The 22,913-nt window shown below is 43.7% G+C and overlaps 1 protein-coding gene across 2 annotated transcripts in view; it reads right to left on the bottom strand.

Annotated features, from left to right (window-relative positions):
- Positions 1 to 7,708: 7,708 nt before the first annotated feature.
- rabep1 (rabaptin, RAB GTPase binding effector protein 1) overlaps positions 7,709 to 22,913 on the bottom strand; it is a 133,048-nt gene continuing 117,843 nt past the window's right edge. For both annotated transcript variants that reach the window (XM_041198089.1, XM_041198090.1), the window contains exons 15-18: positions 20,474 to 20,529; positions 19,273 to 19,371; positions 11,159 to 11,275; positions 7,709 to 10,151 (exon numbers count right to left, since the gene is read on the bottom strand). In XM_041198089.1, coding sequence (XP_041054023.1) covers positions 10,050 to 10,151; positions 11,159 to 11,275; positions 19,273 to 19,371; positions 20,474 to 20,529 — 374 coding nt within the window. In that variant the 3' untranslated portion in view covers positions 7,709 to 10,049. The remainder of the gene's footprint in view (positions 10,152 to 11,158; positions 11,276 to 19,272; positions 19,372 to 20,473; positions 20,530 to 22,913) is intronic.

Raw genomic sequence — 22,913 nt, 5'->3', positions numbered from 1 at the left:
GATGATTCTAGAGTCTTGCTGAAAGTACTTCTACATGATATAAACAATTAGCTGGGTTGCTTGGTGAAGCATTATAGTGACCCCCATCCTCAATCTTTTATCAGCTTCCTGAATAGAGAATGCGGATTAGAGCCGGACTTGCTGTGTAAAGAAAGTGGTAATGACTTGAAAGATTGTGTTTTCTTTTACAATGTTCAGTTTCTAAAGTGAATGTTTCCTGGGTAGCCCTATAACTGAGACTGCACGCCTCCCTGCACTAAATATTAGGATAGATTGCCTGCTGGTTCGCTTTGTTTTTATTTAAGCCTTACAACAGTGCTGGGAAAAAAACTCTGCATGTCTGGCAGCATTTGTAAACAAGGTTCATGTTTTGAGTCCAATATGACTCTTTGAATAGGCTTACCTGTTGTGTAGGATTGGAGGAAGTGATATTATTATTGATAGCACAGAAAGAGGACACTTGGCCCATTGTGTCTGCAAGGGCTGACAAATAAGCCTCCCAGCCTAAACCCACTTCCCAGCGTTTGATCCATAGCCCTGCAGGTTATAGCACTTAAGGTGCATATCCAGACACCTTTTTTAAATGAAGATTTCTGCCTCTACTATTCTTTCAGGCAGAGTTTCAGACCCCCACAACCCCCTGGGTGGAAAACTTTTCTTGTCTCCCCTCTAATCTTTCTACCAGTCATTTTAACTCTGCCCCTGAATCGCTGACCTTTGCTAAAGTAAATATGCCCTTCCCATCCACTCTATCCAGGCCCCTCACAACCTTGTACATCTCAATCAAATCTCCCCTCAGCCTCCTCTGTTCCAAGGAAAACAACCCCAGCCTATCCAATCTTTCCCCATAGCTGCAATTCTGTAGTCCTGGCAACATCCTTGTAAATCTCTGTACCCTCTCTAATGCAATTCCATCTTTTCTGTAATGAGGTGACCAGAACTGCACACAGTACTCATGTTGCAGCCTAACTAATGTTTAACGCACTTCCAACATAACCACCCTGCTCTTGTATTCTATGCCTCAGGTAATAAATGCCTTCTTAACCACCTTACTGACTTGTCCTGCTACTTTCAGGGATCTGTGGGATCCTTCACTTCCTCTACACCTCTCCGTATCCTCCCATTTATTGTGTGATCGTTTGTTTTGTTTGATCTCCCCAAACGCATTAACTCGCACTTTTCTGGGTTGAATTCCATTTGCCACTTTTCTGTCCACTTGACCAGTCCGTTGATATCTTCCTGCAGTCTACAGCTATCCTCCTCACTATTAACCACAGCCAATTTTTGTCATCTGCAATCCTCTTGATCATTCCCCTTAGTCTGCATCCAGATCATTAATATATAGCACAAAAAGCAGGGGAACCCAGTACTGAGCCCTACAGAACCCCACTGGAAACAGTGTTCCAGTCACAAAAACATCCATCAACCAATATCCTTTGTTTCCTGCCACTGAGCCAATTTTCTATCTAGCTTGTGACATTCCCCTGGATCCCATGGGCTTTTATTTTCTTTAACTAGTCTGCCATGTGGGACTTTGTCAAAAGCCTTGTGAAAAACCATGTAGCTCACATCAACTGCACTATCCTCATCAATCCTTGTTACTTCCTCCAAAAATTCAATTGAATTGGACACAGCCTTCCCTTAACAAATCCATGCTGACTGTCCTTGATTCAGCCATGCCTAACTGACAGTTTACCTTGTTCTTCAAAATTGATTCCAATAATTTGCCCACCACTGAGGTCAGACTGACTGGCTTGTAATTATTTGGTCTATCCCTTTCACAAAGGTATAACGTTAACAGACCTCCAATCCTCTGTCACCTCATCTGTATCCAATGAGGATTGGAAAATGGTCAGATTCTCTGTAATTTCTTCCCTGGCCTCTTCTAACAGCCTTGAATACATTTCATTCAGCCCTGGTGATTTATCCACTTTCAAGGATGCTAATCCCTTTAATACTTCCTCTCTCCCTATGTTTATCACATCCAATACTTAACACCACACCACTATAATGTCTGCATTGTCCCCCTCTTTTGTGAAGACAGACGCAAAGCATTCATAAAAAACCATACCCACATCCTCTGCCTTTATACATGAGTTATCTTTTGGGTCTTTAATGAGCCCTATTTGATTTTTAGGTTCTCCATCATTTTGCTCACCCATATTCTTTCATGCTCTCTCTTTGCTTTCCTAATTACCTTTCTGATTTCACCCTCCTCTTCCTAACTCCTCTCAGCTTTCTGTAGTAGTCTCATTGTCTGACATAAGCTTTCCTTTTCTGCCATATCTTATCCTTTTACCCTGAAAGCTCGTTGACATCCAGGGGGCTCTATATTTAGCCGTCTCACCTTTTTTCTTTGTTGGAACAAGTTTACTCTGAGCCCCTTGAATCTCCCCTTTGAATGCCTCCCATTGCTCTGACACTGACTTACCTTCAAGTAGCTATTTCCAGTCCACTTTTGTTAAAACTCCTCAGCTTAGTAAAATTGGCCTTGCCCCAAGTTAGAACTTTACCTGTTCTAACTGGCCTTTTCCACAATTATGTTAAAACTAACTGAATTATGAACACTACCACAAAAATGCTCTCTCACTGTCACTCCTACTACCTGCCCACCTTCATTTCTTAAAATGAAGTCCAGAACTGTGCCCTCTCTTGTTGGGCTTGCTAAATACTGACCAAAAAAGTTCTGAATGCACCTTAAGGGATCGAAAATGGGCCAGAAGGGTAGGGGTGGGGGGAAGAGGAATAAAAAAGGGGTGAAACAATGAATAAATGAACGGAAATAAAAATAAGTGGATAAAAAGTAAAAATGAGTTTTGAAAAAGAGGGGTGAGGATGGAGGATCTGAAGTTGTGGAACTCAATGTTAAGTCCAGAATGTTGTAAAGTGCCTAATCGGAATAGGAGGTGCTGTTCCTCCAGTTTGCATTGAGCTTCACTGGAACATTGCAGCAGGCCAAGGACGGACATGTGGGCATGAGAGCAGGATGGGGTGTTGAAATGGCAAGCGACAGGAAGGTCTGGGTCATGCTTGCGGACAGACCAAAGGCGTTCCACAAAGCGATCACCCAGTCTGTGTTTGGTCTCCCCTATGTAGAGGAGACCGCATTGGGAGCAGCAAATACAGTAGACCAAATTGAGGGAGGTGCAAGTGAAGCACTGCTTCACCTGAATGGAGTGTTTGGGCCCTTGGAAGGTGAGGAGGGAGAAGGTAAAGGGGCAGGTGTTGCAACTTCTGCGATTGCATAGGAAGGGAATGAGGTGTTGGGGTGATGGAGGAGTGGACCAGGGTATCCTGGAGAGAACAGCCTTATGGAATGCTGAGAATGGAGTGCAGCAAGTTCAGAAGGAGACAGGTTAGAGTGGGTGAGAGGAGCAGAGAAATTGAGACGGTCATGTCACACTGACAGTTCTCAATGAAAAGTTCAAGAGCAGGTAAGAGGCTAGAGGGAGGGGTCCAGCTGGAGGGAGAATACTGGACGTGGGTGAAAAGGGCCGTGGAACGGGGAGAGGACTCCTGCCCAAAGAAGTGAGCACGGAGGTGAGGGTGGCAGAGGAAGAGTTCAGCATTGTACCAAGCCCGAAATTCATTGAGGTTAGGGTGTAAGAGTATGAAAGAGTCCTTTGTCTCCTGAACTTGCTGCACTTGGCTCTCTTAGGTCCTGACTTTATCAAACTTGCCGACAAGGGTGGTGCTGTTGTTGTCTGCCGTACTGACCTCTACCTCGCAGAGGCTAAGCGTCAACTCGCAGACACTTCATCCTACCTCCCCCTGGACCATGAACCCACCACTGAACATCAAGCTGTTGGTTCCAGGACTGTCACTGACCTCATTTCCTCTGGAGATCTTCCCTCCACGGCTTCCAACCTCAGTCTTCCAACTCTGGACAGCCCACTTCTACCTCCTCCCCAAAATCCACAAACAGGACTGTCCTGGTAAACTGATCATGTCAGCTTGTTGCTGCCCCATGGAACTCATTTCTCCCTATTTGGACTCCATTCTCTCTCACCTTGTCCAGTCTCTTCCCACCTACATCAGCGATTCCTCTGATGCCCTACGTCATACCAACAATTTCCAGTTTCCTGGCCCCAGCCAGGTCATCCAATCCCTCTACACCTCCATCCCCCACCGGGATGGTCTGAGGGCTCTCCACTTTTTCCTTGATCAGAGGCCTGAACAATCCCCATCCACCACCACTCTCCTCCACCTGGCTGAACTTGTTCTCTCACTGAACAATTTCTCCTTAAACTTGTCTCACTTCCTCCAAATAAAAATGTTTGGCTATGAGTACCCGCATGGGTCCCAGTCATGCCTGTCTCTTTATGAGATATGGATATGTGGAACATTCCTTGTTCCAGTCCTACTCAGGCCCCCAACCACAACTCTTTTTCGGTACATCAGTGAGAGCTTCGGTGTCGCTTCATGCTCGTCTGGACCTGGAAAAATTAATCAATTTTGCTTCCTATTTCCACTCCACTATCACCTTCACATGGTCCATCTCCGAAACTTCCCTTCCCTTCCTTGAGCTCTCCGTTTCCAGTTCTGGTGATAACCTGTCCACCAACATTCATTACAGGCCAGACTCCCACAGCTACCTCGACTACAGCTCCTCACATCCCGCTTCCTGAAAGGACTCCATCCCATTCTCTCAGTTCCTTCACCTCCGTCTCATCTGTTCTGATGATGCTACCTTCAAAAACAGTTCCTCTGACATGTCTTCCTTAACCGAGGTTTTCCACCCACAATAGTTGACAGGGCCCTCAGCCATGTCCAACCCATCTCCTGCGCCTCTGCCTTCACGCTTTCCCCACCCTCCCAGAACCATGATAGGGTCCCCCTTGTCCTCACTTTTCACCCCACCAGCCTCCGCATTCAAAGGATCATCCTCCGCCATTTCCGCCAACTCCAGCATGATGCCACCACCAAACACATCTTCCCCTCGCCTCCCCGTCAGCATTCGGTAGGGACCGTTCCCTCCGGGATGCCCTGGTCCACTCCTCCATCACCCCCAACATCTCATCTTTTTCCCATGCAATCGCAGGAGGTGCAACACCTGCCTCTTTACCTACTCCCTCTTCACCATCCAAGGGCCCAAACACTCCTTTCAGGTGAAGCAGCACTTCACTTGCACCTCCTTCAATTTAGTCTACTGCATTCGCTGCTCCCAATGTGGTCTCCTCTACACCAGGGAGACTAAACACAGACTGGGTGACCGCTTTGGGCAACACCTTCGGTCTGTCCACAAGCATGACCCAGACCTCCTTGTCGCTTGCCATTTCAACACACCACCCTGCTCTCATGCCCACATGTTCGTCCTTGGCCTGAGGCAATGTTCCACTGAAGCCCAACATAAACTGGAGGAACAGCACCTCATCTTCCGATTAGGCACTTTGTAGCCTTCTGGGCTTAACATTTGAGTTCAACAACTTCAGACCATGAACTCTTTCCTCTATTAACATCCCTTTTTCCAAAATTCATTTTTATTTTTTATCCACTTATTTTTATTTTCATTCATTTATTCATTGTTTTATCCCCTTTTCTTATCCCATTTTCAATCCCTTCCCCCCCACCCCCACAGGGCCATCTGTTACTTGTTCATGTTGTTTTTTCACAGAGTGTTGACCCTTGTCCTATTATCATATTCTACTTTCTTAGCTTAATGACACTATCAGCACCTTTTTTAGCCCTTACCACCAGAATTAACACTCCGTCTTTTTGTCCATGACATCTTTGTCAATCTCTCTTTTGCCCCCACCTACCACTGACCCTCTATCCAGCTTCACCTGCTCCACACCCTCCCCACTCCCCTTAAACTGTAAAATTTCATCACATTTCTATTTCTCTTTAGCTCTGAAGGAGAGTCATACGGGCTTGAAATGTCAACTCTGTTTCTCTCTCCACTGACACTGAGGTCTGCTGAGTTTTTAAAGCGTTTTTCTTTCAGATTTCCAGCATCTGCAGTATTTTATTTTTATCATCAAATAACATAGCTGTGCTCAGAGGAGATTGTAGCCCACCCAGTAAAAACAAAATTAAAGGGATCATTGGTACCAGGGAGTTCTGCACTGTGTCAGGTGCTATTTTTTGAATGAGATGTTAAACCAAGGCTCCCAAATGGCCTGCTGGATGGATGTAAAAAACCTCAAGGCACTATTCCATGAACATCCCTGCTCTTCAGGAAACCAGTCCAATATTTATCCCATGGTGGCCAACTTGGTCTCAGGTTTCCTGGGACTCTCCCATCAATAGCCTTTTGTCCTGCCTTCCCGGAATGTGATTTGTCCTAGAATTCATCCACCTCTGCTAGTCTTTGTGCATGCTTTAGCAAGTCTTTTATCTGCACATACTTTGCCTATTTGTTTTTGTGACGCACAGCCTCGGGAGTGCTGTGCTTTGTGTTTGGGGGTTCTGACTACATGTCACACAGAATCACATAGTGCAGAAGAGGCCCTTCGGCCTATTGAGTCTGCACTGACACATGAGAAACACCTAACCTACCTAACTAATCCCATTTACCAGCACTTGGCCCATAGCCTTGAATGTTATGACGTGCCAAGTGCTCATCCAAGTACTTTTTAAAGTATGTGAGGCAACCCGCCTCCACCACCCTCCCAGGCAGCGCATTCCAGACCATCACTACCCTCTGGGTAAAAAAGGTTTTTCCTCACATCCCCCCTAAACCTCCTGCCCCTCACCTTGAACTTCCGTCCCCTCGTGACTGACCCTTCAACAAAGGGAAACAGCTGCTCCCGATCCACCCTGTCCATGACCCTCATAATCTTGTACACCCCGTTCGGGTTGCCCCTCAGTCTTCTCTGCTCCAATGAAAACAACCCAAGTCTTTCCAACCTCTCTTCATAACTTAAATGTTTCATCCCAGGCAACATCCTGGTGAATCTCCTCTGCAACCCCTCCAGTGCAAGCACATCCTTCCTATAATGTGGCGACCAGAACTTCACACAGTACTCCAGCTGTGGCCTCACCAAGGTTCTATACAACTCCAACATGACCTCCCTACTTTTGTAATCTATGCCTCGATTGATAAAGGCAATTGTCCCATATGCCTTTTTCACCACCCCACCAACATGCCCCTCCACCTTCAAAGATGTATGGACACACATGCCAAGGTCCCTTTGTTCCTCAGAACTTCCTAGTGTCATGCCGTTCATTGAATACTTCCTTGTCAAATTACTCCTTCCAAAGTGTATCACCTCTCACTTTTCAGGGTTAAATTCCATCTGTCACTCATCTGCCCATTTGGCTATCCTGTCGATATCTTCCTGTAGCCCAAGACATTCAACCTCACTGTTAACCACCTGGTAAACTTACTAATCTTACCCCCGACATAGTCAACTATGTTGTTTATATAAATGATGAATAATAGGGGACTGAGCACAGATCCCTGTGGTACGCCACTGGACACTGGCTTCCAGTCACTAAAGCATCCTTCTGTCATCACCCTCTGCATCCTACAACTAAGCCAATTTTGAATTCACCTTATCAAATTACCCTATATCCCATGTGCACTTGCCTTCTTTATAAGTCTCCCATGTGGGACCTTGTCAAAAGCTTTGCTGAAATCCATATAAATTACATCAACTGCACTGATGCCCCCAAATCTACCACTTCTGTCAAACTCAGACAATGAATTTTAAGTCTGCATGAAGTGATTTATTATTCTATACATTACTCTACAAACACACAACTGTTTACTCCAGCAGCTTTTATTTTAAAGACTTTCTTCATAAGGACACCCTCAGTATAGTTAAATTGGTTACATTTTAAATCTGTAAACAGCAGAATTGTACATCCACACTTGCACAGCAAACCGATGGCTTGTCAGACATGACTCTTCTCTCAAAGTGCCCTAGGAACCTCTTATTGGGAGATGTGGGCAGTTAAAATGTGGTTACACCACTGGACTAAATAAATACAGACATGCTATTATGAAGGGAAACTGCACATGAAGTCCCAACAATGGACAAAGGAACATATTACCCCTTACCTCTGCTTTCTTGTACTGTACTTATAGTTACCAGGATTTAGATATTGCTGAATCAGCTATAGCTGATCAAAGCTTTAAAGTCAATTCATGTAAGAGGAACTATTAATATATATATATATATATATATATATATATATATATAAAAACTGCAGAGATCATCTTCTGGTTTCACTAGCCAGTAATGTCACACATATACCATGTTTAAATCAGAGCTGTAATGGAAAAGACAGAAGTGCCATGCTTTTAATACTGTACCATGGTTCTATTTAAAGCGAGTGCTGAGGAAGTAATGGTAGGTTTAATTTTAAAAGGCTCAAAGGAAAAAATATCAGATATACAAGTGTTAAAACAATGCATAATTATTTCCTTGAATAAACAGCCATCTTCTGCAAATATTTTAGGGGGAATAAAATGCCTTCCTTGTTCAAAATGCATTTGAAATTGCAAACTGTCTTTCACATTGTCAATTGTCCCTTCACCTCGCCCCAGAACTTTTCATCATGATTCAATGAGATTATGTGCAACCTCATTTCTTTGTATTCACTGCTGCCTATGCAATGCTGTGAAAATACACATTTCTAAGCAATTACCAATACATACTTTTAAATACCATTCTGTGCGTTGGACCTTTTAACAGCTTATAACTGGAGAATGTCTCACCCCAGACATGGCAAGTTCAGCACAATGCTTAAACAACTGTTCCCTACTAGTGGTGTGAAATCGCCAACTCTCCCATTACTGCAGTAGGTTTCCTCATTGTGCTGCTGTTCAAATTGTATGTTTGGGGCATGGAAGTCACTTGTAGACCAAGGTGATCGTGTTTGTACAGAATCTTAGGCCAGGTGTTGGTTCAAACTTTAATTACCTGAACTGTTCCTTTTAAATGTGACCAAAAAAGAAGTGTTAGAAACTTAAATTAGCTTCCTCATGTATATAAAGAACAAAGACAATGAGCGTAGAAAACCTGTAGGGCAGTCAAAGTGTTTTGATCTGATTACTCCAAGTCCCAAGTTTCAATCTTTAAAGGCAGTAATGAAGGGCTAAATCAAGTGAGATTGCATCATTTTACATCCCATCCTAAAACAGCTCAATATGTTTAGACACCAAATATCCTTAATATAACCAGCTGAACTGCAACAATTTCATGCTGAGTAACGGTTCACCTGATAATATTTAGTTTCAATATTAATCTGAGTGCACTTGTTTGAAAATGTATTGAATCTTGAGAATTATACTTAAATTTAAAACTGGTCAACCAAGACTCCTTTTTCTTAAATCATTAATAGAAAATGGTTCAATTGCTTCTATCTCATATCTATAGCAAGTCAGCAATATTTAATCAATGAAAGCTGGCTAAGTAGGTTTTTTAAATTTCCTTTTCACACAACTTGTGCAGTGAGATACAGGATACGCAGTTCACTACAGGCAGGAGTAATGCGAAACTGCTGGGGATAGCAAGTACAATAAATACAAATTCTACTGAAGCTTTGTCAGCTGGTGGGAGGAGTTGGCAGGACTGGGAAGACAAAGAGATTCTGGAGTCAGTACCATTTGAAAAAAAGCAAAACGTTCACACTTTTCTGAGCACTAAACAATTAAATTTCACAAGTAAATGTGTGAGTTAAAGGTTTTGACTGGTACTGCTTTAGTGAATGTACAGGAAATGGATGAGAAAAGGACTAAATTAATAGTATAAATAGCAGAGCAACAGATTAGATATGTCTACTCCAGCAAGAGTGGGAATTCTTGTATCAATGATTTTTCAAAGTTTACGCACGGCATACACTCGGTGATCTCTTCTCATCATATGTAAAATTTAAAATTTCGGTAGTGTTCCCCTGTTGCAATTTCATGAATTGGGAAGCTCTAACTGCAGTCAGGCACCCTGTACAAAGTCAGTCTAGAAACATTTACACCTCAATTACTGCATTCTATTAATCCATAGGCTCTGATCCTTCAGAGTTAAATAAGAATTAACATGTTTCTACAAAGATGTGTCTGGTTGAGTAAAAACTGTTGTAGCCTCAATCCCCAGGGTTCAATGTCATGTCTCAGGAAGTTGGTTAATATCTGTCAGTTTCGTGTCATTCAGGATTACACGGACATTTTCCAATGATTCCGCCTGACGAATCCGCTCCAACTGCACCTATTAGAGGAAGTGAAAAAAGACCATTGGTGACGTCCATCTTGCTCTCACTAAAAATACTTTTCCAGGCTTCTCCGTAACAATGAATACAAACATTATCGGTGCAGTTACTTCATCTCCATCAATTACATCTCAGAGCAACTATTCAATAATTTGAAAACAGCTGCATTTGCATTTGTGGCTTCAACACTCCAGGTTTGTAATATTGCAAGATCAGTTGAACACATTGCACTGACATAAAGAGAAGAGCTGGAACTGGAAACAGGTCCCTGCAATCAGTAATCAATAAGCATGGTTCTGATTTATATTCTCCCCTGTTCCTGAAGGTATGGGCTTCATTCAGCTGGATATACCCAGCATTGTCAATGGGGCTGCTCTGGTTTGTGTTCTCAGTAACAGAGTGTTACTGAATTATTTAAAAGTTGTGTAACGTCCGAGAGATGAGAAATCAACTACTACCATGGTGTTTAGTCGATACCAAGCTTGGGTTTTAAACACTTGTAGATGGAAGAGGGAGGTGAAGAATTCCATTCCTTTGAATCCAGGGAAAGAGTGAGTGGAAAACTACTCTGAATTTAAATTTCAACACAGTGAAGATGCAGAGGGGGAAAAAAGCATTAAGACAGCATACTTTTGGTTTAGAAGGAACAAGAAAAGAAAGCTTAGGAGCAAAGACTCTCGTTCTGTTGAGAAAAAGGTCAAGAAAGAAGGGGGCTATGGGTAAAGAAAGATCACCAATTAGAAAACCATTCATTTTGCTGAAACCAAGACAAAAAAAACCCTTACAAGTTGCTTTGCTGTACAAGCACTCAACATTTAGGAGTTGAATACTTGGTTTAAAATTCCTAATGTAATCCCTTTTAATTACCTGAGCACTGGAAATCTCATTTAGTAAATTATAGTATTCAAGGCTAGAAGATGGGATCAATTTACCTCATATACAGCCTCAGCTCAATGTGGCTCACTACTACTTCACCCTTTAATTGTTATAAAAAAGAATTCCTTACCTGTAAAGTCTGGGAGAGTTTGACAAAATCTCTCTGCACTTGCTCACTGACGTCAAGCTCAGTCTGCAACCTCTGACCTTTATTCTTCTCCTCGTACAGCAACTGTTCCAGGTTCGTCTGAAACATGAGTGAGAACACCTTTGTTTTATTTCAAATCTAAATATTATTGCCCTGTGCGCCTCAGAATTACTCTCATGGTCAGCCTTGGCTGCCCATGTGCCAGACGGTGTTATTTATCCTATCATCTAGGTAAAATCAGAGTATGTTCACAGGATCCTCTAGATACTGTCTTTAAATCACAATTCTTGTCCTTGACTGCAGAATAACAATATGCTGACTACAGACAGCCACAGTCAAATACATTTATTAAACAGCAAAAGGACAAATGAATAAGCAAGAGCATAACATGCTTAGCAGCAGTTAAACTTAATCAGCGCATAGTACAAAATAACAGTTACTGCTTGGCTAAACCAGGATGTGCAATATTTTTATACAGCATAAAAGCAACATACTGGAAATCTGAAAATGCTGGAAAAACTCAGCAGGTCTGACAGCATCTGTGGAGAAAGAAACAAGAGTTAATGTTTCGAGTCTGTATGACCTTTCTTCAGAGCTAAAGTAGAAATGTGAAGGAATTTATACTCTTTAAGGGGGTGGAGCAGGTGAACCTGGATAGAAGGCCAGCGATAGGCGGGGTCAAAGGAGAGATTGACAAAGATTTCATAAACATAAAGACAAAGGAGGTGTTAATAGTAGTGGTAAGGGCTAAAGGAGGTGCTGATAGTGGTGTAAAGGTAAGGAAGCAGAATGTGATAATAGCAGAACAAAGGTCAGCACTCTGTGAAAGAACATGGGACAAGTAAATGATGGCCCTTTTGGGGATGGGGTGGAGGGAGGGAGCAGTGATTCGGGAAAACAGATGGAAAAAGGAATTAAAAAGGGATAACTAAATAAAAATGAAAATATGCAGATAAAAAATAAAAATAAATTTTAAAAAAGAGGTGTAGATAGAGGAAAGAGTTCATAGTCTGAAGCTGTTGGACTCGGTGTTAAGTCCAGAAGGCTGTAAAGTGCCTAATCAGATGAGGTGCTGTTCTTCCAGTTTGCGTTGAGCTTCACTGGAACATTGCAGCAGGCCAAGGATGGACATGTGGGCAGCAGAGCAGGATGGGGTGTTGAAATGGCAAGCGACAGGAAGGTCTGGGTCATGCTTGCGGACAGATCGACGGTGTTCTGCAAAGCAGTCACCCAGTCTGCGTTTGGTCTCTCCAATGTAGAGGAGACTGCATTGGGAGCAGCAAATACAGTAGACTAAATTGAAGGAGGTGCAAGTGAAGCGCTGCTTCACCTGAAAGGAGTGTTTGGGCCCTTGGACGGTGAGGAGAGAGGAGGTAAAGGGGCAGGTGTTGCATCTTCTGTGATTGCATGGGAAGGTGCCGTGGAAATAGAATGAGGTGTTGGGGGTGATGAAGGAGTGGACCAGGGTGTCCTGGAGGGACCGGTCCCTACAGAATGCTGACAGCGGGAGTAAGGGGAAGATGTGTTTGGTGGTGCTTTCTTGAACTTTCAAGCAGCCCATAAAGCTCTACCTACATTTAAACATTAATGACCATGGGCAGGGTTTTTACCTCGTTGGGTGGTGGAGGATGATCCTTTGAATGTGGAGGCTGGTGGGGTGAAAAGTGAGGACAAGGGGGAACCCTATCATGGTTCTGAGAGGGAGAGGCAGGTGTGAGAACAGAGGTGCAGGAGATGGATCGAGATGGGTCGGACACGGTTGAGGACCCTGCCAACTACAGTGGGCAGGAAACCTCAGTTGAGGAAGGAAGACACGTCAGAAGCGCCGTTTTGGAAAGTGGCATCATTGAAACAGATGCGACGGAGGCGAAGGAACTGAAAGAATGGGATGGAAGTGGGGTGCAAGGAGATGTAGTCGAGGTATCTGTGGGAGTCATTGTAATGAATATTGGTGGACAGTCTATCACCAGAAATTGAGAGGGAGGTCAAGGGAGGGAAGGGAAGTGTTGGAGATGGACCATGTGAAGGTGATTGTGAATTGGAAATTGGAAGCAAAATTGATAAATTTTTCCAGGTCCAGATGAGAGCATGAAGTGGCACTGAAACTGTCACCGATGTACTGAAAAATGAATGGTGGGAGGGGGCCTGAGTAGGACTGGAACAAGGAATGTTCCACATACCCCATGAAGAGACAGGCATAACTAGGGCCCATGCAGGTACCCATAGCCATATCTTTTATCTGGAGGAAGTGAGAGGAGTTTAAGGAGAAATTGTTCAGTGGGAGAACAAGTTCAGTCAGGTGGAGAAGAGTAGTGGTGGATGGGGATTGTTCGTGCCTCTGTTTGAGGAAGAAGCAGAGAGCCCGGAGACCATCCTGGTGGGGGACGGAGGTGTAGAGGGTTTGGGTGTCCAAGGTGATGAGACGGTGGTTAGGGCCAGAGAACTGGAAAGTGTTGATTTGATGTAAGGCATCAGAGGAATCGCGGATGTAGGTGGGAAGAGACTAGACAAGGGGAGAGAGAATGGAGTCCAGATAGGGAGAAATGAGGTCAGTGGGGCAGGAACAGGCTGACAAGATGGGTCTACAGGGACAGTTCTATCTATAGATTTGGGAAGGAGGTAGAAGAGGACTGTGCGGGGTTGGGAGACTATGAGGTTGGAAGATCTCCAGAGGAGATGAGGTCAGTTACAGTCCTGGAAACAATGGCTTAATGTTCGGTGGTGGGGTCATGGTCCAGAGGGAGGTAGGAAGAAGTGTCTGAGAGTTGGAGCTCAGCCCTCTGCAACGTAGAGGTCAACATGCCAGACAACAACAGTGCAAAGCCTTGCAGGGGTTTGATAACAAAGTCAGGGTTGGACCTAAGAGGATGGCGTGCAGCAAGTTCAGAAGTTAGAGTGGGTGAGAGGGGAAGAGAAATTGAGATGACCAATGTCACACCAACAGTTCTCAATGAAAAGATCAAGAGCAGATAAGAGGCCAGAGGGAGGAAGAATACTGGAGGCGGGTGAAAGGATCCATTGAACGGTGGTGGGGGGACTCCTGCCCAAAGAAGTGAGCACAGAGGCGAAGGCAGCGAAAGAAGAGTTCAGCATCGTGCTGAGCCCGGAATTCAGTGAGGTTATGAAACTGAGTCCTTTTGCTGAGTACTAAACCTACAGCTTCAGATAGGGGAAGGTCACGGGGTATGGTGAATACACGGCAAGGGCTGGGATTAGAAGATGGGATGGGGTCAGAGGGACGGGAAGGGGTGGAGGATCCCGGATGGGTGTTGGTATCAAGTTGTTGGAGCTTGTATTCCTTAACACCTGAAAAGAAGAGACAAAGTTTCTTGTTAAAGCGTCGGATGATACGAAAAACAAAATGAAAATTGGGAAAAGGACATCTTTGAGATAGGATGAGTCAGTGCTGCTGGAAAGAGAGGTAGAGTGTATTCATGTGGCGGCATATGGCAATGAGTGTGGATCTCAGGATGCAGCAAGAACAGCAGTCTGAGGAACATTGTATGCCCCGGAGATACCTGTAATCCTGGGTGGGTCCGAAACATAAGGGATGGAACTTCAGTTAGAATCCACGTGGGGTAAGTCAGAGATGGAGACAGTCGCTGAGGAAGGAAATATGGCTGTGAAAGAGAGTTTTGGCAAACACCTTGTCAAGCACCAGGAGGGAAACGGAAAGCAATGAAGGTGAACAAGGTGAAAGAGACAAATGGACATCCTGTCTGAGAGAAGAGCAGTGCTTCTTCAAGGCAGGCATTCCTGGAAGAGAAGTGGCAGTCAATTAAATACTAAGATAAAAGCAAAGTACTGCAGATGCTGGAAATCTGAAATAAAAACAGAAAATGCTGGAAAGATTCAGCAGGTCTGACAGCATCTGTGGAGAGAGAAATAGAATTAACGTTTCGAGTTTGTATGACGCTTCTTCAGAGCTTTCTGTTATTTGTTCCATGCTGTTCTTTCACAGAGTGCTGACTCTTATTCTGCTATGAGCACATTCTGCTTTCTTGCCTTTATGCCCCATCAACACCTCCTTTAGCTCTTACCACTACCATTAACACTCCCTTTGTCTTTTAATCCATGACATCTTTGTCAATCTCTCCTTAGCCCCCACCTATTGCTGGCTTTCTATCCAGCTTCAGTTGCTGTATCTCCTTTAAGCAATATAAATTTCATTACATTTTTACTTCTCTTTAGCTCTGAAAAAAGGTCATACAGACTCAAAAATGTTACCTCTGTTTCTGTCTCCACAGATGCTGTCAGACCTGCTGAGTTTTTCCAGCATTTTCTGTTTTTATTTTTACACAGCAGTTCTGTTCCTATCCTCACAGCCTATAGATGTGTATCTTCTTTGAAACCAGAATGTGCTTCTGTGCTGTAAACCTTTGTGTTGGTCTTGGCTCAGTGAGTAGCACTTTCTCCGAGTCAGAAGGGTGAAACCATGAGCCCATAATTCTAGCAACAGAGAGTCTGTGTGCTCTCCACTGTTCGGAGTGTTGATTGCCGTAGGATCTTTAAAGCCCACCTCAGAGGGCAGGTGGTGCCTCAGTTTAATGTCTGATCCAAAAGATGGCATCTCCTTCAACCAACACTACTAAAATCTTGTGTACAGATTTGTTACCACATCTGCACAGCAACGACTTCACTGCCGCTGGCTGTAAAATACTTTGGGACGTGTTGAAATTATGAAAGTTCTATGTGAAGTCAAGCTCTTCTCAGCTCACTCGAACTTCTTCCTCCCCACATAGGATGCTTTGTCATTAGCTCAGTCCATCTTCTGCTGCTCATTTAAGTGTCAGGCCCCATGGGCATTCAAATCTCCGGACAAACTGCTGGGGTGCCTCCTAAATTCATTTCAGGATGGCAGCTGTAGTACAACAGAATTAACCCTTCCCTTCGATTCTTAACTTGTGCGTTCAAATATACAGTTCTTCAAAGTTCCATGATCACAGGATTTGGTTTGGTTAACTGAATCATATAGAGTTAGATCTAAAAACATGGGCAAACCTGCAACCAAGTTGTGGGTACCAATCAGTCATATTCAGTTTCGTGGGGTCAGCTGCCTGCCCTCTGGTCAGAGTGACAGAGGAGACAGTGTAAAAAGGAAAAGGAAAGCATCTGCATTTACACAGCACCTTTCACGACCTCAGGATATTTCAAAATACTTTCTAGTCAAAAACGCACTTCTTTGAAGTGTAGCCACTGTATTATAGGGAATGCGGCAGCCAATTTGTTAACAAGTTCCTAGGAACAGCAACTTGTTTTAGTGAATGTTTATGGAGGAATAAATATTGACTATAGAGAGAACTCCTCTGTGCTTTGAATTGTTCCATAGGATCTTTTAAGCCCACTCGAGAGGGAAGATAGGGCTTCATTTGAAAAATGCAACTCCACAGTGTAGCTTTCCTTCAGTGCTGCACTGGAGTGTTACTCTGGATTGTGTGCTTAATTCTTCAGAATGGGGCTCAAACCCACAACCTTCTGACTCAGAGGGGAGAGTGCTCTCACTGAGTTACAGCTGACTTGTATTAGTACACACTTCGACATATTTTACTTAAAAAAAATTTAAAACACACTATTGATTCTACTTGCTTCAGTAAGCAATAAACGTTGGGTGTGAAGACCTGGCAGCTGATTAAAGGCACAGTTTACATCACTTAACACGAACACAGCTGTATACTTAACACAAGAAGTTCACTCTCAAATAAGTGCAGTGCTAGTTTCCTACCAACAGATGTTGCTGCTTTCCAGAAAAAAACAGGACAAACCTAACCCAGCCAACTTGCCCCATCAGCCTCCTCTCAATCATCAACAAAGTGATGGAAAGGATTGGCGATAGTATAAATTGGCACTTGCTTAGCAATAACTTGCTCACTAACACTCAGTTTGGGTTCCGTCAGGGCCACACTCAGCTCCTGATCTCATTGCAGCCTTGGTTGAAACATGGGCAAAAGAGCTGAACTCCCAAGGTGAGGTGAGAGTGACTGCCCTTGACATCAAGGCAGCATTTGACTGAGTGTGGTATCAAGGAGCCCTAGCAAATCTGGAATCAATGGGAATCAGGGGGAAAGACTGGTTGGAGTCATACTAGCACAAGGGAAGATGGTTGTGGTTGTTGGAGGTCAATCATCTCAGTTCCAGGATATCACCGCAGGAGTCCCTCAAGGTAGTGTCCTTGGCCCAACCATCTTCAGCTGCTTCATCAATGACCTTCCTTCCATTATAAAGGTCAGAAGTGGGGATGTTCACTGATGATTGTGCAATGTTCAGCACCATTTACGATTCCTTAGGTGCTGATACAGTCCATGTCCATATGCAGCAAGACCTGATCAGTATTTAGGCTTGGGCTGATAAGTGACAAGTAACATTCACACCACAAGTGCCAGGCAATGACCATCACCAACAAGAATGACATTCAATGGCATTACCATTGCTGAATCCCCCACTATCAACATCCTGGGGGTTACCATTGACCAAAAATTGAACTGGACCAGCCATATAAATAGTATGGCTACATGAGTAGATCAGAGGCTGGGAATCCTGCAGCAAATAACTCGTGTCCTGACTCCCCAAAGCCTGTCCACATTTTACAAGGCAGTCAGTGGTGTGAAGGAATATTCTAAACTTGCCTGGATGAGCGCAGCTCCAAGAACACTCAAGAAGCTCAACAGCATTAAGGACAAAGCAGCTCACTTGATTGGCACCCCATCCACTACCTTAAACATTCACTCTCTCCACCACCAACACACAGTAGCAGCAGTGTACACTATATACAAAATATACTACAGCAACTCACCAAGATTCCTTGATAGCACCTTCCAAATCTATGAACTCTACCATCTAGAAGGACAAGGGCAGCAGAAAGATGGGAACACCACCACCTGGAAGCTCCCCTCCAAGTCAATCACCATCCTGACTTAGAAATATATCACTGTTCCTTCATTGTCACTGGGTCAAAATCCTGGAACTCCCTCCCTAACAGCACTGTGGGTGTACCTACAGCACATGGGCTGCAGCAGCTCAATAAGGCAGCTCACCACCATCTTCTCAATGGCAATTAAGGATCGGCAACAAATGTTGGCCTAGCCAGTGACCACTTCCCAGGAAAGAATAAAAAACAAATTCTTAAATAGCAACATTTTCAGTCTGGTGTAAAATGTTTGAACATAAGGATTAAACCTGCACTCTCAACTATTTCCAATCATGAGTTGGATTTAACAATCCTGGTAAGTAAGGAATGGCAGCCTATTTCAGAGCATGTTACTGAACTGAGCAGCAAACTGGTAGGAATCAATTCACCATCATTATTCAGGCAGCCAGAGGCTGGTCCAATTCCATAAGCAATAGAATGTTCCAGTGTACTACACCAAAGAATTAAATGAAGGATTGTACTAGTTAATGCAAAGCTTCATTATGAATTAACCTGTCTACCTGCTAATTGCAAAGACTTCAGATTAGCATCAGTATCCTTTAAAGTGGCAGCTGAATTTTACACTGAGCATGGGAGCTGGAATCTATCTGGCCAGGACACCATGAAGAACTCTGCTACACTTCTTCAAATAGTGCCATGGGGTCTTTCTGTTCACTTGATAGGGAAGACAGAGCCTCGATTTAACATCTCATCCAAAAGATAGCGCTTCTGACAATGCAGCACTGACTCAGCATTGCACTGGAATGCCAGCCTGGATTACGTGCTCCGGGATTTGGCCTGAACCAACCTGACACAAAAGTTATATACTGGCAACCTTGATACTTATTCTTTCCTCGTCTTAACCACCCGAGGAGAGTTGAAGGGGATTCACAGATCATCAGATATTACCGGATTTGTAGGATTATATTCATCAATTGTCTTGAAATTGAACAGATAATCAGATCTAGTCACCAAAAAAAAAATTAAAAACCTACAGTGACAGAAGTTTTGTCTAGTATTTAGGCCATTAACGTAAAATGTGCTAAGGTTAAATTTAAATCCATCTTGAACAGATTTCTGTATGTATCACATTGGCAAGGCAGTCCTGAAAGAATCGTCACTCAGGAAGGGAATCTGCAGGTCAATACTAACTTTTGGATTCTTTTTGAATTGGTGGAGATTTATGTCTTACCTTAGCATCCCCCTCCTTCTTCAGTTGTTCTTGCAAGCTGTTATTCACTTCTTCAAGATTCTCCAGATGCTGGATCTTCTCTTGCATTCTGCCTTCCAGCTGAAAACAAATACAGATTTTTTTAATGAGCTCAAAATGTGGGATTTTAAATTTTCTCCTCTGTATTCCACCAGTAAGAACTAGTGAACGAGAAGTATAAAAATGGAATTGAAAATAAAAGCACCAACAGTATGGTCTATCTGTGGGTTAGAGTCTTTAATGAAGTTTTCCCCACTTCACACACAGCACGCACCTGCTGTTCGAGATGAGACATGCTTTGAAGAGCGCACTGTCCCCCATGCCATCCCTTCAACTATAGACCTCTGAACAGCTGCAGATCACATTGAAGACAATAGACATTGGAGTATATGCTACTTAACTGTGGTTTGGAATTGGTGGTGCTGACAAAGCTAGCCAATCAACCAGTCATTTCTCATGAACCATTCAAACCAGTAGTAAAGTGCCACTTACACTATTTGGAGCCAGATAGGTGTGTGTGTATGGATCACGTGTTACCTGGCTCTGTCTCTATGTTGTACATAAACAGTCACAATATGAATTCAAGTCATTTGCCAAAGTCAAAATGTTTCAAAATACACTAACGAGCTGAGAGATTCATGGTTTCAGGACGTGGTCTGCAGCCCATCTAGCCCACCTATCCACCATGTTCCTTCGGTACATTTCGAATAACACTGAATCCCTTTTGTGGACTAAAACCTGCCTCGCTTCTTCCTGAAACCTGTTAAGGCTTCCTGTTCTGCCATCTATGTCAGCAATGCATTCCAACACTGACCATCCTTTTTAGTGAAATAAAAAAGTTCCTCTTGCATTTACAATTTTATAATTTGTTAATTTAACTACTCGCATTTAAGTTCTGTACACCACTTACAAGCTTACTTGGATCAATTTAGTCCAAACCTTTCTTGAAGTTAGTAGCTTATACCCTCAGCCTCCCGCTGGGCAACACAGCACAGGGTGAGCTGTTTGTTCAGTGAGGACCCCTCAACTACAGTTCCATGGACAGGGCACAGGCTCACAGTGAGTAAGGGTCAACAAAAGCAGCTTTTCTAATTCCAAGACCATTTCACGGAGGAGCATTCACATGACAGTTACCAGCTTGAGCTCAGCAGCAAAGAAACATCAAATAGAGATAATCTCTCACCTGATCTTTACCTGCTTTCACTCTTTCCAATTCCGTTTTTAAACTGGAGTAAGATGCTGAAAGACAAAAGAGTAAGGGATCATCGGTTAATCCAAAATCTTTGTAAAGAATGGCAGGTTTACAGTGAATGTTGCACAGCAGCAAACATGTTAAGCTAAGCAGTGTGTGAACATGATGGATAAAAAATATAATAGTGCAAGGGTTACTAACAGAACTGGTCCATCATCAGATTTTGTTTCAACCCATCCTCAGGCTGAGGGCAAAACCTGAAAGACTGAGCGTTTTATTCTCTTTGCAGATGCTGATGGAGCTGCTGAGAATCACCAGTGCATGTTTTTAATTTAGATGTCCAGCATTTGGAAATTCTTATCTAATTCCTTATTATTTTGACCAAATTAAATACAGAATGATTGAGGTTGCAATGCCTGGGTTGAGATTTTAGGGCAGGGGTGCGTGTTGAGGGAAGGTCAGCTTGCAGACAGCGGCTGAGCTGGGTTTGACCAGAAGGGGGTGGAGCTGGCGAATGGCAACTGATCCCAGTCCAAAGGCCAAGTCGGGAGCAGCAAACACTCTCGGACTCAACCCGGAAGATCCTGGCAATGGTGGGGGCAGCCCTTCAAAACCCTTTTGGTGAACCTCAACATGGCTGGAGGTGGGGGAAGTGGGTGACACCCCCCTAAACCCTGCCTCCACCTCTGCTTGCAGACATTTACAATTAGGTTTTTAAAATAATAAACATATCAGCAGATTGGGGTAGGAAGTGTATTTACATTCAGCTTAAATCCTTTCCTCCTTTGTTGACAAGTTAATTTTGACTTCAAGTTATTTGAAAACAGGCCCCTAAGCTCTCTGCTGCCTTCAGGGATTGTACAGGAGGGGCAGAGTCAATGTTCCCTCCTGACTAGGCGGTGCCTGCTTTCTGCTTACCATTTCCTACAAAGACGTTGGAAACTCTTTGCATTATTCAGCTGGTTGATAACTTGGTGTTTAGGGAATTGCATTCTTTCACTCCTGAGGCTGAGCACTGTACTCCAAGAATAAAGAATTGATGCTTTATATCAGTTAACTACTGGTATAGGAGAATGGAAGACATGGCGAGGGAGACGATGACACAATGGTATTGTCGCTGGACTAGAAATCCAGAGACCCAGGGTAATGCTCTGGGGACCCAGGTTCGAATCCTGTGGTGATTAAAAGACCATGAAACCATTGTTGAAATCAAATCTGCTGTCATGTCTACATGTGACTCCAGACATGGTTGACTCTTGAGCAAGGGCAATTAGGACAATAAATGGCAGGGGGGTGTCAATAAATGCTGGCTTAGCCAGCGATGCCTGCATCCCATAAATGAGTAATACAAAATGAGCTAATTAAAGCCCACGTACTTTAATTGACTCTCACATTGACACAAAAAGTACTGGATGGGATGGGCACTTTTCAAATAAGAATTTAAGCTTTGTCTGCCTGTTCAGGTGTACGTTGAAGGTCCCTTTTGAAGACAAATAGTGTGTGTTTCTAATGTGACAGCCATCATTCCTCCCATAACCACCACAGGAACAGATTCACTGCTTTATTCATTGTGTTTGCTGCTTGTAGATCTTGCAATGCCAAAATAGCAGCTGCATTTTGCTACACAACAATAATGGTGCTTCAAAAATGGTTGCCTGCAAATTGTTTCCGTGAACCTAAGCTATTTTCATTACTTGCATCAAACATAATCTTAACTCTCACTTACAGGGGAAAAGGGAATATACTGGCAACAGAGCCACAGAGGTAGCTTTATACAGGAAAGAGAATTTAGAAAGTAATGAGGCTGAATTGTGTTTGGGTTAAACACAAAATGAGACAGTTTAGATTGAATGAACACATATACAAAGCACAGAGTTAACAAAGAGTCTGCTTCAGATCATCAAGGCAGCATTAGGGTGAGAATAACATTATCTGAGGAGAATATCTGAGGGGGTGGGAAAGCAGGGGGTAACATCAGCAAGGAAAAAACAAAGTGTACAAAGAAATGGGAGAGACAGATGGGACTAGAGTATGAGGTGGTAAGGTATTAGGTGGGGTCAGAGTAAGGAGGAATGCAATAGGGCCTAAATTTGCTCTGGTAAAGGGCATCATAGAGTCTGCCTCCTAGACCCACGATAGGGTCCCCCTTGTCCTCACTTATCACCCCACCAGCCTCCGCATTCAAAGGATCATCCTCCGCCATTTCCGCCAACTCCAGCATGAGGCCGCCATTAAACACATCTTCCCTTCACCTCCCCCGGCGGCATTCCACAGGGATCGTTCCCTCTGGGACACACTGTTCCACTCCTCCATCACCCTCTACACCTCAACCCCCTCCCACAGCACCTTCCCATGCAACCGCAGAAGGTGCAACACCTGCCCCTTTACTTCCACCCTCCTCACCATCCAAGGGCCCAAATATTCCTTTCAA

The sequence above is a fragment of the Carcharodon carcharias genome, chromosome 10 (genome assembly GCF_017639515.1).
Source record: "Carcharodon carcharias isolate sCarCar2 chromosome 10, sCarCar2.pri, whole genome shotgun sequence".
Classification (NCBI taxonomy): Eukaryota; Metazoa; Chordata; class Chondrichthyes; order Lamniformes; family Lamnidae; genus Carcharodon; species Carcharodon carcharias.
Note: the sequence above shows the minus strand (reverse complement) of the source record. Positions and strands in the feature narration are given on the sequence as shown.